This window comes from Molossus molossus, unplaced genomic scaffold (assembly GCF_014108415.1).
Source record: "Molossus molossus isolate mMolMol1 unplaced genomic scaffold, mMolMol1.p scaffold_m16_p_1, whole genome shotgun sequence".
Classification (NCBI taxonomy): Eukaryota; Metazoa; Chordata; class Mammalia; order Chiroptera; family Molossidae; genus Molossus; species Molossus molossus.
Genome location: NW_023425344.1, coordinates 197703509 through 197719906, shown reverse-complemented (window position 1 = coordinate 197719906; position 16398 = coordinate 197703509). Strand labels below are relative to the sequence as shown.

The 16398-nt window shown below is 36.5% G+C and overlaps 1 protein-coding gene across 7 annotated transcripts in view; it reads left to right on the top strand.

Moving 5' to 3' along the window:
- The window catches only part of ICE2 (interactor of little elongation complex ELL subunit 2), a 73171-nt gene extending 57008 nt beyond the window's left edge, over window positions 1-16163 (top strand). For 5 of the 7 annotated variants that reach the window (XM_036273131.1, XM_036273156.1, XM_036273148.1 and 2 more), the window contains 4 exons: window positions 3765-3849; window positions 5200-5250; window positions 9907-10165; window positions 15447-16163. In XM_036273131.1, coding sequence (XP_036129024.1) covers window positions 3765-3849; window positions 5200-5250; window positions 9907-10165; window positions 15447-15569 — 518 coding nt within the window. In that variant the 3' untranslated portion in view covers window positions 15570-16163. Of the gene's footprint in view, window positions 1-3764; window positions 3850-4788; window positions 4861-5199; window positions 5251-9906; window positions 10166-15446 lie in introns of those variants that run through there. The other 2 variants (XM_036273165.1, XR_004960952.1) reach the window with 2 other exon arrangements.
- Window positions 16164-16398: the final 235 nt, after the last annotated feature.

Genomic DNA, 16398 nt, shown 5'->3' with positions numbered 1-16398 from the left:
TTCGATTCTGGTCAAGGGTGGTTCGGCCCCAGCCCTGGTGGGGGTCCTGCGGGAGGCAGCCAGTCAATGTGTCCCCCTCACGTCAGTGGTTTTCTCTCTCTCTCTCTCTTCCCTTCTCTCCCTCCTATTCTATCTGAACAAAAATGGAAAAATATCCTCCGGTGAGGATTAAAAAAAAATGCAGCCAATTTCTGAATATTAATTTTGTATCACGCTATTTCACTGAATTCATTTATTGCTTCTGGTAGATTTTTGATGGAATCTTTAGGGTTCTCTATATATAGTATCATGTTATCTACAGATAATGATTAACGTTTGTTTTAATGTACAGTTTAACATATAAAACTGCCATCATATGTATGGCTTACTTTATTTAAAGCATTCTTAAAATTTCTAAGTAATCATTGGCCTATGTGCTGTTTATCCTCAGCAATCCTACCCACTTGTAAGCCATTCATTTTAATGTAATGGGAAAGTGTATTTGGGTTCTTTGACAACTGTTTGGTGAGAAACTTATATTCTATTGTTGTATAGTTGTGCTTTCTCTGGGGTTTTTGTGTGTGGGTGAATGTGTTTTGAAATGCTACTTTTAAAGCATGTATGGGTTTGAGTTTTTTTTTAATGATGTTATTTACTCTTAATTTAAGAAAAATATTGCAATAGGGGAGGGAGTGTAGGAGAGAAGGTAGCCCTCATAGCACTTAGTATGGAATTCTCTGTATAGTTATTTTTGACTGACTGTATTTGATGTATGCTATAATACATACTTTTAATTGAGATTTCTTTAAAAAGTAAGAATTGTTAGTCTCTTTGAAGGTGTATTTAGTAAATGTCTAAAAATATTTTATTGTATTTAGTATTCCCTTTCTACAGTTATTAAACCATTAGTGTATCTTTGTTATTAGAAATGTCATTCTATAATAAGAGTTAGAAATGCAGAGGTGAAACCAAAACTTAGCATAGGAAGTAACAAACAGGCATGGGGAAAATGTATTTGTTGTCTTAGAAGAAAAGCATCTGGCAAAAGTGTTTCTAATTCTTTCTATGAGCACAAGTTAAATGAAATGAAAGAGGGCTAGATTTGAAAATGAGGTATTAAAAATTATGTACATTTTTGTTGTCCCAGTGAATGACCTCAGCTTTTCAGATAATGTGTTTTGATAACTAAATATTGGAAGTTTAAAAAGTAAAAACAGCCCTGGCCGGTTTGGCTCAGCGGTTAGAGCGTCGGCCTGCGGTCCTGAGAGACCCGGGTTCGGTTCCCGCTAAGGGCACGTACCTCGGTTGCAGTTTGTCCCCGGCCCTGGTCGGTTGTGCAGGTGGCAACCACTCGATGTGTCCCTTTCACATCGATGTTTCTCTCTCTCTCTGTTCCTCTCTCTCCCTCCCACTCTACCTGAACAAAAAATGGAAAAATGTCCTCAGGTGAGGATAAAAAATAAATACATAAAAAAAAAAAAAAAAAAGTAAAAACAAAAAAACAGTGTTATGTTCAGTATTTGTGAGAATTACACTCTTATAAAGCAAATTGAGGTTTTTTAACTAGGGTACTGTAATAATGGTTTTTGTATTGGCTTGATTATCTAACATTTAACTCCAGGCTTTTATATCACTCTTCTTTGGTACATTTCAGGGTCTCAGTGTTGTGTCTCAACCTTGTTTTGTTATGGAAACTATGCATTGCTTTTTAAAATAGAAGTGTCATCTTGAGAATTTGCCAGTTTGTTTTTTTGGAATTCTAGAATTATGCCATGTTTGTAAGAAAGTAAAACTTTGAGCAGACTGTTTTATTTTATTTTTAACCATACAAAGTTAAACATATGTTGTGCTTTAATTTAAAATAAGCCAGATTTTTTCAGCTTTATTGAGGTACGATTGATAGATAAATAGTAAGATATTTAAACTGTACATTTTGATGATTTGATATATGTATACTTTGTGAAAGAATTTCTCCTATATAGTTAATTAACACATCACCTCACATATTTATACTTTTATTTTTATTTTTTCTAGAACATTTAAGTTCTACTTTATCAAATTTTAATTATAAATTACAGTGTTATCAACCATAATCACCATTTATACATTATTTATCTTATAGCTGAAAGTTGTACCCTTTTACCAACCTCTCCCTATTTTCTTTCCCCATCCCTGGGAATCATTTTTCTACCTCTGTTTCTACAAGTTTGACCTTTTTTTTCAAGAATTTTTATATAAATGATACCATGCAGTATTTATCTTTGTCTGACTCATTTCATATAGTATAATGCCCCTCAGGGTCTATATTTGTTGTCATGAATAGCAGAATTTTCTTCTTTCTCATAATTGAATAATATTCCATTATATATATGTGTGTGTGTGTATCTATGTGTGTGTGTGTATATATATCACATCTTCTTTATCCATTCTTCTATTGACAGATACTTAGGTTGTTTCTATGTATTGGCTATTGTGAATAATCAAGTTGGCTTTTTATAATCTTAATTTTTATCTTAAGAATCAAGTATATCTTAGAGATGTATAGCGATGCCCAAAAGAAATTTGATTTTATTCATTTACTTTGATTAACAAATATGTATTTCTTTCAAAATTTAATCTCCATAAAAATTCAACATTTATAGCAATAGGAAACACCAATATTTTAAGTTGTTATTCTTTTTGTTTTTATCCTCACCCAAGGACATTTTTGCATTTCTCTTCAGACAGAGCGGGAGGGAGGAAGAGAGAGAGAGAAACATCAATGTGAGAGAGACACATCGACTGGTTGCCACCCACACGGCCCCAGTTGGGGCCAGGGACAAACTGCAACCGAGGTACGTGCCCTTAGCAGAACCAAACCGGGGTCTCTCTGGCCCGCTGGCTGACGCTCTCATCGGTGAGCCAAACCGGCCAGAACAAGTTATTATTCTTAAATTATGGGCTTAGAGATTATTTCTTTGTGGTTGTTGTTGTAGTTTTGGACATGTGTAATCTTTTATATGTTCAGCACATTTTTTAGAATTAATACATAACTTCTTTTATAATCTGTTTAGTCATTTATTTTATTTTATTTTTTAAATCCTCACTGAAGGATATTTTTCCATTTATCTTCAAATAGAGTGGGAGGGAGTGAGGGAAGGAGGGAAGGAGAAAGACAGAGAGAGAAAGAAAGAAAGAAACATTGATGTGAGAGAGACACATCGATTGGTTGCCTCTCACACAATCCCGACCAGGGCCAGGGACTGAAGTGCAACTGAGATACTTGCCCTCGACCAGAATCAAACCTGAGACTCTGGTCTGTGGGCCAGTGCTCTAACTGCTGAGCCAAACCAGCCAGGGCTATGTCATTTCAAAATACAGCTTTACTTAATAAACTTAAAACGCCTATTTTGGAATGTAAAGTGTGTTTATAGTTATTACAGTTTTATAAAAACATCTTTAAAGAGACTGGATGACTTGATGTGGTTTTTTTAAAATATGGCAATTGGCCCTGGCTGGTTTGGCTCAGCGGTTAGAGCATTGGCCTGCGGTCCTGAGAGACCCGGGTTCGGTTCCCGCTAAGGGCGTGTACCTCCGTTACAGTTTGTTCCTTTCCCTGGTTGGTCGTGCAGGTGGCAGCCACTCAATGTGTCCCTTTCACGTCGATGTTTCTCTCTCTCTCTCTGTTCCTCTCTCTCCCTCCCACTCTACCTGAACAAAAAATAGAAAAATTTCCTCGGGTGAGGATAAAATAAATAAATAAATAAAATACAGCAATTGTTTTTAAGTTTGATATTTTATTTTAGGTCATATCGATGCATTTACTTCGAAGCTTTTCCTGCTAGAAGAAATTACCTCAGAAGAACTAAAAGAAAAAGTTTCAGCACTCAAGTAAGAAAGTTTATTTTGTGATAGGAATTTAAAAACTTGTTAATGTATTAGATCACTAATTGTTTTTACATTTTAAAATATTAGTTAAGTTTAAATTCTTTATTTTCAAGACTTTTAATCCTTTTTACACATTGAGGCTTCTTGTGATCCATCCTTATTAATCATCTCCATCTCCAAATTAAATATAATGCCAGTGGCACCAATCTTTCTTCTTAAGACAAAAGAGGCTGGAGCAAGAGAGTAGCCACTTCTTGTTGGAGTGGTACAGAACCATACATTTCAGGGATGGGAAAGAGAAGGCGTTACAGACTCGTAGCTCTCAGGATTGTATGCACTCATTTAGACATCCTAATTTCTAAAAGTGTGTCCCTCCACCAAGCATTTCTGTACATCAGACTGAAATGAATTTCCTGTACTCAGAACAATAAATGCAAAGGAAATAACTTATGAACATTATGTAATTTGCATCTCACAACTTTCTAAGAAGGACTGGTGGTAGTATTATCTCCATTTTTATAAGAGGAAACTGGGACTCTGACTTGCTCCAGAGCACACAGCTGAGCTAGTGACAGCCTTGGTAGATAATGTATTTGATTTACCATTTAGGATGAGAAGTTGTCCTGTTCTACACTAGTTACATAGTTCCAGCCTGGAGGCTTGACACAGTTTTTCAAGCTTGATTTCTCTACTTAAACTCATAAATGTCCTCTTCAATGATAAGGATTGCTTCTTTCGAGGGGTAACCTATGTAAAGCTTTTTCATACATTACATTTACAAAATATGTAAAGTTTTTGTATACAGTATTCACCTCCATCCCACCTTTCCCAGTGAAAACCATTTTTAAATAAATAAGAATGGCAATGAGTCTAGGTTTAGAAGAGATACTAAAGAAAATACCTTATATTTTATTTATCTTTATCTTTATCCTGTCCTGTCAGTGGCTTCTCTGGCATCACTCAATTTCTCTCAAGTTAAAGTATCTCTCAATTTCTTTGGAGGCTAATTCAAGACCATCTCTGAAAGGCAAGTTCTTTTGCAGATTAGTTCTGCTAAAGACTTCTGAACATTTTTAAAAGTTTATAATTTGAATATAAAATAGTGATCTTCTTACGACTGCTCTAACGCAAGCCAATACTTGATTTTGAAGAAAAGTCAGGAAATGGCAGAAATTAAGTAAATATTATTATTTAATTAAATTAGAAATAAATTTTGGTATTCTGTGTTTTACACTGTCTCAGCTATTTTCTTTGTTACTGAAGGCATTTCTCTTCCTGAAGAGCTATAATTGTTAATGATAAGGGTTTTGTTGTTGTTGTTTTAATTTTACATCAATTTCTTCCATTTTATAGGATTTCAAGTTTATTTAATATCCTCCAACACATTCTAAAGAAATTAACTAGGTAAGTATATTTTGGACAGTTTCATTAATATGTCTGATTTTCTTGGATGAAAATTCATACAAACTTTGAATATATACTATTAGGAATAAATACAATATAATGCAAGATTTATTATTTTATGTCAAAGTTGAAATTGTGAAAATGTAACTAAAAAGATATTTACATTTTTCTATAAAGGCTTATTATTATTGGTTTCCTGTTTTCACAGACTTAGTGGCTTAAAACTGCAAATGTATTCTCACAGTTCTGCAGGTCAGAAATCTGAAATTATTTTTCATTGGACTAAACTCATGTCAACAGGGCTGGTTTATTCTGGATCCTCTGAGTGGACAGTCGTTTCTTTGCCTTCATTTTCAGCTTCTGGTAGCTACCTGTATCCCTTAACTTGTGCCCCCTTCCTCCACCTTCAAAGCACATCACTCATATTTCTGCTTCCTTTGTCACATTGCATCCATAATCACTTTTGCAAAACCATTAAAAGTAACATTAACAGTTCTGCAGATCAGGAAGTGGACATCCTGGGTAACCATCATTCAGCCTACTATGGCTATATTTTTCACATTTTCAGGATAAGGAAGCAACATAGAGCTAGTGATCAAAAGTCCATGGCAAATTTTAAAATATGGATTCTTCACCAGATGATTTATCAAACTAAATAAGTGAACTTGTTATATGAACTTTAGTGTTTCTTCTGTTATGCCCTTACCAAAAAGATAAACTAAAAAACAGTTCATGAGTCTGGTTAAAAAAAAAAAAATCTCAAAGTTCTAACTCTTCTACTTTTTTTGCAATTACATATATTTCCTTATTTATAAAATGATGGTGTTGAGTTCAGTAATTTCCTATGTACTTTTCAGTTCTCTGATTCTGTGGCAGGATTTTTATTTTATGTATTCTGTTCTTCATGTAAAACACAATGCTTACACATGAAATTTTCAAAATACTTTAAAAAAATATTTATTTATTTATTGTTGACAGTATTACAGATGTCTCCCATTTCCCTTCCTTCACCCAGCCCCCACCCCACCACAGCCTTCACCACCACTATTGTCTGTGTCCATGGGCTATGCATATATGCATATATGTTCTTTAGCGTAATAATATCCAGGTCTGTCTGAACTGTCACAAAGGGTAAGAGTTCCTTCTTTTTTTACAGCCATATAGTACGGTAAACCCTCGATTTTGTGGACCTCGATTTAAGGGACTTCAGATTTAACATACAACATTTCCGGTCTCTATGTCATATGTGAAAATTACCACCCTGTTAATTGTCAAATGCTTTTAACCAAGATTTCCTCATAATTAAATTAACAGGGGTTTTGTTATTAATTCAATTATTTTTAACAAATTTTATCAAATAGGCCATGTGTTGGGTAAAACACTAGTTATTTCACCGACATAAATATTACATGTTTATTTATTTATTCCATACAACTGTAGTCTACATATTTAAATCCAAGAGTCACTGCTCCTAAACAATATTTAGCAAATGATTAGCACTTGATCATACTGCATCACGCCTGATAATTAATTCTCTTGTCCTGCAGTGTGACCTTCTACAGCAGGTTTAATTGTGCTGGCCAGTGTTCCGACATGTGCTAAGCCACGCCCCAGCCCTGTGCATTTGTTTATTCATAGTGACTGGTGAATGCAAGCATTTACCAGAACTATTTAGTTTAAATGTAAAATTACAATAATACATCTAGAAAACTTTTCTGTGAAATTAAACTTTTCATACATACTTAATTTTAATTATACAAATGTGTCTACATAAGTAAAAACAGGTAAACTAGTTTGTCAAATTTTTAACATATGTATTTGGAACACCTGCTTTATTATATTACAGACTGTTGGCATGAACAAATACCCCTTGCCTGAATTAATCCATTATATCACGGTTTTACTGTATTCCATTGTATAAATGTACCATAGCTTTTTTTATCTCCTCATCTACTGATGGGCACTTGGGCTGTTTCCAGATCTTAGCTATTGTAAATAAAGCTGCTATGAACATAGGGGTGCATATATTTTTTCTGATTGGTCTTTTGGGATTAGTAGGATAAATCCCAGAAGTGGGATCGCTGGGTCAAACTGCAGTTTCATTTTTAATTTTTTGAGGAAACTCCATACTATTTTCCACAGTGGTTGCACCAGTTTGCGTTCCCACCAGCAGAGTACTAGGGTTCCCTTTTCTCCACATCCTCGCCAGCACTTGTTATTTGTTGATTTATTGATGGTAGCCATTTAGGAGGTGTGAGGTGATATCTCATTATAGTTTTTATTTGCATCTCTCTGATGATTGATGACCTTGAGCATTTTTTATTTATATATCTATTGGCCATCTATTTGTCCTATTTGGAGAAGTGTCTGAGAATGGGTCTCTTACTTCCTTGGTTAGTTTATTCCTAGGTATCTGTTTTATTGTTGCTACAGTGATAAATGGATTTTTTAAAATTTCTTTTTCTCAGAGTTTATTATTGGTGTATAAGAATGCCATCAATGTCTGGATGTTAATTTTGTAACCTGCTACTTTGCTGATTTCATTTATTAAAACTAGTAGTTTTTTGGTGGAGTCTTGAGGGTTTTCTATGAAATTTTATTATCACTATCTTAGTTTGTGTGTTAATTTTCTACTGCAGCTGTAAAAAATTACTACAAAATTAGTGTTGTAGAACAACACACATTTATTATCTTGCAGTTCTATAAGTCAAAAGTTCTAACGGGTTTCCCTGGACTAAAATCAAGGCAGCATTCTTTTCTATAAGGCTCTGAGTGTGGTCTGTTTCCTTGACTTTTGTATATTCTAGAGGCCACCTGCATTCCTTGGCTCATTTCCCTCATCTTTCGTCTCAGAGTGTCAAAAGCGAGTTGAGTCCTCATCACATCACTCTGACTTCTTCCACGGTGACATGTTCCTCTGAGTTCTTCTGCCTCCCTTTTCTACATATAAGGACTCTTGTGATTACAGGGCCCACTAAGATAATTCAGGAAAATCTTACTGGTTTAAAATCAGCTGATTAGGAACCCGAATTTCATCTTAATTCCCCTTTGCCATGTAATGTAACATATTCACAGATTCTAGGGTTTAGGTCATAGGCGTTTTTGGGGAGGCCATTTATTCTCTGTGTACATTGTACTTTTTGGCACTTTTTTTTTTTTAATCCTCACCCGAGGACTTGTTTTTTTTTTTGCATTTTTTGTTCAGACAGAGCGGGAGGGAGAGAGAGGAAGAGAGAGAGAGAGAAACATCGATGTGAAGGGACACATCGAGTGGTTGCCACCCGCACGACCAACCAGGGCCGGGGACAAACTGCAACCGAGGTACGTGCCCTTAGCGGGAACCGAACCCGGGTCTCTCTGTACCGCAGGCCGACGCTCTAACCGCTGAGCCAAACCGGCCAGGGCCTTTTTGGCACTTTTAAGATACTCTTCTTTGGAGCATCTATTTAATTTTTTAATGAATTCTCTCTGTAAACTAAAGTCACCTTTATTTTTAGTGAAGTTAGTTAAGATCTATGATTTTCACTGATGTAAGGTCAATCTTTAAAATTTTATTTATTCCTACTACCAAATCAACTGTTATTCATTTCCTGATATGGAAATATGAAAGTGCTTGTTTGGGGAAGAAATTCTCCAGAGGGTAAAAATAATTGTCTGTACCACCTTTGTCTATACTCATTACTTTCTGTTTAAAAAATTAATGAAAATGTAACTTATCAGGTTTGTAGGCAGATCCAGATGACTAAAGTATGATTAATCCTTATTTTTAATGATATATTGTGGGAAAGAACTGTTGTTCTTCTTAATACTTTGAGCTATAGGAGTATAAAATCCTAAGAAAGTACAGTATATTAATCATATTCTTTTAGCTTTTTATGTTGATACACTGAATTCCTTAAAGTTTTCTAAGGAAAAGGAGAAAATGTATATTTGATGGTTGCCAGAACTGATTACTGTGACAGTGGGGATCATGATTAAGGGTATGGCCGGTGGAGTGTGACTGTCTGATTTTTTATCTAAGCCTTGCACTCAGAACTTTGGGCATTTTGCTTCCCATCTCTAATTTCTGTTTATCTCTAATATTATGCCTTGAAGGTTTGTTGTGGAGGATTTAATAATAAAATGGATATAAGTAGTGCAATAATTAATTCATGATAAACATTCACTATCAGCTTTTTTGTATCCCTCATATTGTTCTGTTGAGTGTTTCTGCTACTTTCTTTTAAACTACTCAATGTAGTGAATATATCAAATTTACTTTTGTATCTCTAGTCACCTGTCACTAGATACAAAGTAGATGCAGTGTTGGTTGAATGAATTAAAATGTTCTGTGTAAGAATGATATAAATATATATTCATGAAATGCGTTTCTGAGTGAGTGGATTAGAGAAGTAGGCACACTAATTGTTTTCCATTAAGTTATTGAAAATTTATAAATTGGCTGATGTGACAGTAAAAAGAAAATAATTATAAAAAAATTAGTTGACTAAAAGATGTGAAACTAGTTTAATAGACTTCTTAAATCTTATTTGGTCATAAAAGTATTTTTAGAGGTGATGTTCCATTCTTATATGGTTTTTGATTTTACTCATAGACCCGATTAAGAAAATGCTTTAAAATTAACACACTGAGTTGAGTTTCATTGTGTGGATTTAGCTTGCAGGAAGGTTCCTACTTATTGTCTCATGCAGCAGAAGATTCTTCACTCCTGATCTATAAGACTTCTGACGGAAAAGTTACGAGGACAGCATACAATCTGCATAAAACACATTGCAGCCTCCCTGGTGTACCTTCCAGTCTCTCAGTGCCCTGGGTTCCGTTAGATCCCAGTCTGTTATTACCATATCATATCCATCATGGAAGAATTCCTTGTACTTTTCCACCTAAGTCACTAGGTCCCACAACACAACAAAAGGTAAGATCTTCTTTTAAATTAAATGTTCTATTGCACTAACTATACAGTATTTCAACCTGATGTCCACATTTGCCATATTAAACATAACATCATTATAAAAACTTAATCCATAGGAAGGATAAAGTTGTATGCTCTTTTGAGCCCAGTTGTTCATCAGTGGAATGTTCTCTTTGTAAGCTTTGTAAGTCAACTAAAGAAAAATTTACTAGCCCTGGCCAGTTTGGCTCAGCAGTTGGAGCGTCGGCCTGCAGTCCAGAGAGACCTGGGTTCGATTCCTGCTAAGGGCACGTGCTTCAGTTGCGGTTTGTCCCCGGCCCTGGTTGGGTCGTGCTGGTGGCAAACATTCGATGTGTCCCTTTCATGTCGATATTTCTCTCTCTCCATAACAAAAAATGGAAAAATGTCCTCGACTGAGGATTTAAAAAAAAAGAAAAGTTTACTAGCTTGCCCAGTAGGTGCATGAGTAAGGCATCCACATAGTTAAATCCCTGTGTTCTGCCCTGGCCGGTTAGGTTCAGCGATTAGAGCAAAGGCCCGCCAGACCAGAGAGTCCTGGGTTTGGTTCCCACTAAGGGCGTGTACCTCAGTTGCAGTTTGTCCCCGGCCCCTGTTGGGATCATGTGGGTGGCAACCACTGGATGTGTCTCTCTCACATCAATGTTTCTCTCTCTCTTCCCCACTCTCTCCCTCCCACTCTATCTGAAGATAAATGAAAAAACAAACAAAAAAACAGTCCTTGGATGAGGATAAAATAAATAAATAAATCCTTGTGTTCCTATGAAAAGCAAAGTTATGTTTTTGGTATTTTTTGTTTATGATGCTGCTTCATTTCATTAAATATTTGAGGCAATTTATAGAACATATAATAAAATTATACAATTAAAAATTGATAAGTAGGTCATAGAAAAATATAAAAATAAGTGTTAGTAATTAGGGAATGCAGTGTCTTATTAAAAGTACAATAAAATGTTAAAGACTGTATTGTGTTTTGCTAACTATTGTATACCTCAGTAATTATTTATTGAGTTTTAATTAATGTTACTTTCTTTATAGAATGCTACCCAGAAATACCAGTTGAATGATTTTTCTCTGAAACTTCTGTAAAGCCATGAGTAGAAATACTCTTCACCATGTCACTCATCCTTTGTATCATGGAAGAAATTCCAATCTGAGTTTAGTTGTAGAAGTTTTGTTCTCTACAAATCTGAATCTGAATGTTCAGGAAACAAAACCCAGTGTATTTTCCTTCCCTGCTGCCAAAAATCTTTGAGTCAAAATCATTGTCTGAGTTCTATAATCTCCCAGAACATATATCACCTGTGTATCCTGTGGGTATTTATTTTCCTTTTTTTTTTCCTTTCTTTCTTTCTTTTTGAGTAGTTGTACTCAAGTCCTTTGAGAAATAGCTGGAATGCAAATACTGAAAGTTTTTTTTATAGTTTAGTGAGCAGGCTTGTTTATATGTTTCTCAGTTTTTTTAATGTTTTTGTTTCAGAGGATATTTTTAGAAATGAGAACTCCTTACACATTCTTAGTTAACTTTGTCCAAGAAGATATATAAATGTTGTTAACTAGTTGCTACAAGTGAAAGAATGGAGAAAGTTAGTTGCTAGCATTTTAAGCCATTTTATCTCAAGCTTTGGTTGGCTGTTTTCAGTTTACATTTAATGTCAGTTGTGATTTTTATAACTTCCTAAGGCACAGTTTTCTTTTAAAAAAAAATTTTCTTTTTAAATCCTTACCCGAGGACATTTTTCCATTGTTCAGATAGAGTGGGAGGGAGAGAGAAGAAGAGAGAGAGAGAAACATTGACGTGAAAGGGACACATTGAGTGGTTGCCACCCACACAACCCAACCAGGGCCAGGGACAAACTGCAACCGAGGTGCGTGCCCTTAGCAGGAACCGAACCCGGGTCTCTCTGGACCGCAGGCCGACGCTCTAACCGCTGAGCCAAACCGGCCAGGGCAGGCACAGTTTTCTTAACTAACTTAAAAATAGTAATTGAAAACTATTTTTGAAGGATTTATATTCTTTCTAGAATAATGATTTCCTTTTGATTTTGAAATTCTGTTAGCTTCTGCACCTTGTAACATAATTCTCTGTGGATTAGCTTATTCCTTTTTTAGTGAAAGTGAATGTTTTAATATCTTAACACAATTGTATATGTTTAGGGTTTGGCCACATCAATACAAAGTTAAACAGTTGGATTATATGTATACTACTGAGTAGTATTTGTATGTTCATTTTTATTTTTTTAAATAATGTTTATTGATTTTAGAGAGAGGAAGGGAGAGGGAAAGATAGAAACATTGATGGGAGAGAAACATTGATTGGCCGCCTCCTGCATGACCCTCACTGGGGATCGGGCCCACAACCTGGGTATGTGCCCTGACCCGGGATCAAACCGGCGACCTTTTGGTGCATGCGTCAATGCTCAACCACTGAGCCACACCAGCCAGGATCCTTTGTATTTTTTAAGATGCTTCATGCATTCAATGTAGGGGCAAATACTTAGTGAGGTTACCCAGGACCCAGCTGTACAGCCTAGCATTAGGTACAGTAGAAATTACGTAACTAATGTTTGGTTTGACGTTTTCTCCAACCCCATGGAAAGCTTTTGGTGATCTCTCACACACCTCCCTACATTTGGTGGGAATTATCCCACCTTCCTCCTTGCTTCCTCCTAGATAAGCCATATGAATGGCACTTTCTAGTCTAACCTAGGTAAGCACAGATAGGGATTCTGGCCTTAGTAGCCATAGGAAAAAGACCAAAACTTCAGGAAACTCAGGGAAGTAACACTATATGAAACAGAAATCATCTACATATTTCATAGTGTAAAAACTCAAATAGCAAATGTTTATGCCTCTAATGTGATCCCTTAGTCTCCAGTCCACTTGAATTGAGATCTCATTTGTGTGTACTTCCTTGGACACTAGAAGCCTGAGAGCGCCCGAGTAGAGCCTCCCTCTGCATAGAGCAGTGCTTACTAGGAGGATCCCATTTGCTTCCTGTGCTACTCCTGACTTCTGCTTCCACTCCTTTTGCAGTGGCTCTGAGCCTATCCCTTTTCTCCTTTAACAATTTCTATGATAAAAACATTTATTTTACACACACACACACACACACACACAGTTTTACAATGGAAGTTTCAAAATGCTTGCTTTCCACAGTGATATAATAGATACAATTAGTGTGGTCAGTATACTTTTACAATAAATACCAGATGTGTGGGGAGTGGTCTAGATAATCTAAAAGCTATAGCACTTTTTTTTTTTTTATCTTCACCTGAGGACATTTTTTGCATTTATCTTCAGATAGAACCGGAGGGAGAGAGGGGAAGAGAAGGAGAGAAACGTTGATGTGAAAGAGACACATCAACTGGTTGCCACCCACACAACCCCACGCAGGGCCAGGGACAAACTACAACCAACGAACATGCCCTTAGCAGGAACCAAACTCAGGACTCCGGTCCATGGGCCAACGCTCTAACTACTGAGCAAACCCGGCCAGGGCCTGTAGCACTTCTCTAATCATTACAAAAGTTCATCAGATCCAAACAGAAATACTGGCAGACTCACATCCCAACTTGAAATTTGTCCTTTCCAGTCATCTAATTGTAAACAAAAAATGCCCCTGAAGGGACTAGCTATCAGGTGAGAGAGGCTGGGATCTGATTCATTCTTAGTGAGCCAGTAGCTCTTTGGAGCAGTGCTAGTAAAATATGTCTGTTGTGTTAGGAATAGGAGAGGGAGTACTTGGAGTTACAGTATCACCCATCCAGGGTCTAGAACTGGATAAGATGTGAAGGGTACAAGGTGGCTAGGGAAAATAAAGGCAGATATGGACAGGTTCTAGGGAAATGGTTTCAGGCTATACAGATTTGGTACTTCTCTGAGGCCTGGCTTTCTCCATTAACACAATTCAAAATGTAATGCTCTCTCAGTGGCCAGGGAGATTACAGCATTTCCAGATCTCATCTTTAGCATGACTGTAATTAGCAAGGAGGGATTGTGTACGATTATACCTTCTGCCCGGCCAGTGTGGCTCAGTAGTTAAGTGTCCACCCATCATGCACCAAGAGGTCACAGATTTGATTTTCAGTCAGGGCACATGCCCAGGTTTCGGGCTCAATCCCTAGTAGGGAGTGTGCAGGAGGCAGCCAATCGATGTTTCTCTCTCATCAATGTTTCTCTCTCTCTCCTTCTCCCTTCCTCTCTCTATAAAAGTCGATTAAAACAAATTTTTAAAGGAATATACCTTCTCTCCTCCCTAGACAGTGTGAGCTAGAAAGTGAGGATGAGTAGCAGCTTGCACTGAAGAAGTAGACATTAAGGTAGAACCAGCACCCACAAAGTTTCTTCCCTACTTCCCTTCTTTCTCTTTTTCCGTGTTCTTTAGTCTCCTTCCAAATTCTTCTCCCCCCTTGTCTGTCTGTCTGTATTGCAAGAATCTTCTCTCTCGGCCCTTCAATTTTTTCTTTCTAACTTGGGCTTGTTTCTCTTTTCCCTTTTTTTTTCAATCCTCACCCAAGGATATTTTTCCATTTATTTTCAGACAGAGTGGGAGGGAGGGAGAGAGAGAGAAAGAGAGAAATATTGACGTGAAAGAGACACATTGATTGGTTGCCTCCTGCACGACCCCGACCAGGGCCCGGGACCAAACTGTATCCGAGGTACGACATGCCCTTGACCAGAATTGAACCCACGACTCAGATCCACAGGCAGACACTCTAACCACTGAGTCCAACTGGCCAGGGCTTTCCCCTTTTTTATATTTATTCTTTTTTTCCCTTCTTCTCTTTGGACTCTTCTGTTTTTCTTACTCTGTGTCTTTCTCTGTTTTGTAATTTCTCCTCCTGCTTTACCAGCTCTGACTTTCTTGTGTTTCCTTTCCCTCCCTTCATATTTTTTATTTCTTCCTCTCTCCTGCCCTTCAGCTTTGCTGTTGCAGACACACTGCTAAAAAGGCCTGTAATTCCCTCATTTTCTAATTTAACATTTCACCCTCTTCCAAATTTAACACAGAGTGGTTTCCCCTGCGCTTCTCTTCATCTACCCTGATCTATCCCCTTTCTTAGCTGTTACTTGAAAATGTAGTACTTTAAAACTTTGTCAGATTAACGGTTGTTTAGAAGTAGCCAGGTGGCTAGGGATTAAAAAATATATAAAGGACTATTCACAAAGAAAGTAATACATGTGGTAATAATACAGAGTTGACTGTATATAAATATGTTGTAAACATGTTAAACTATTTTCTGTTCTTTGCTTCATCTGCTAGATTAGTGGAACAAGAATGCCTACACACAGCCGCAGGAATCCAGTTTCCATGGAAACCAAAAGCCTGCCTGCTCAGCAAGTTGAAAATGAAGGAGTGGCTCCAAATAAAAGAAAAATAACTTAAACTCTACCGTGGAAAATGAAGAAACGGCTTTAAGAATGTTCAATTTAGAAAGGTTTGCGGGGAAATATGCCCAGAAGATCAGTAGACAAGATGAACATTTTTCTTTTTTGTCCTTGAGAGTTCTTAGAGTGCCTTGAAAAACATGTTGGCTCTGTGAAGGAATATTTTAACTACAACGGAATGCTACACTTAACTCTAGATGTTTGAGGAGAATCTGGATATGCTTTAACATTGTCATGGCAGGGAAATTATAGAAAAGAAAATTATTTTTATAGTAGAACTTTTCCAAAAATTGTAAATAGGAAAACAATTTGCTTTTTTTCAAGAGCAATATTTATCATCATGTGTTATATTCATAATTTGAACTGTATCACCCACCAGTCTGTGGAAAGTGGCTCAGAAGTCAAGTCTTGCCACTGTAAGAGATCATTTTGAGCAACGTGTAAACCTTGTTTCTGACCCACTGTGACGTTTTTTCTATGCTATTTTTAAATGATGATTGTTGCAGGTTAATAAAGTTAATACTTTCAAAACTTGGCAAAATTCCATTGCAGAAGCTAAAATTTAAAATAAAAAGCTTCCTGCCTCTGAAAAGTTAACAGTTTTTTGTTGGGCAACTATCAGTTTGCTAAACAACAGCAGCAGCTTTTATTGTGTTACATGTTTGATGACCAGTGCCTCTACCTCTTGGAGAAGTCCCAGCTGAGTATTGAAGTATACTACTAAAAGTGAAGAAATTAGCATGTTTTCCAGAAAATCTCATTATTTCAACTGATAAGGCTAATGTGAGGTAAAGCATAAGCTGTTTTTTTTCCTTATCACTACTTAT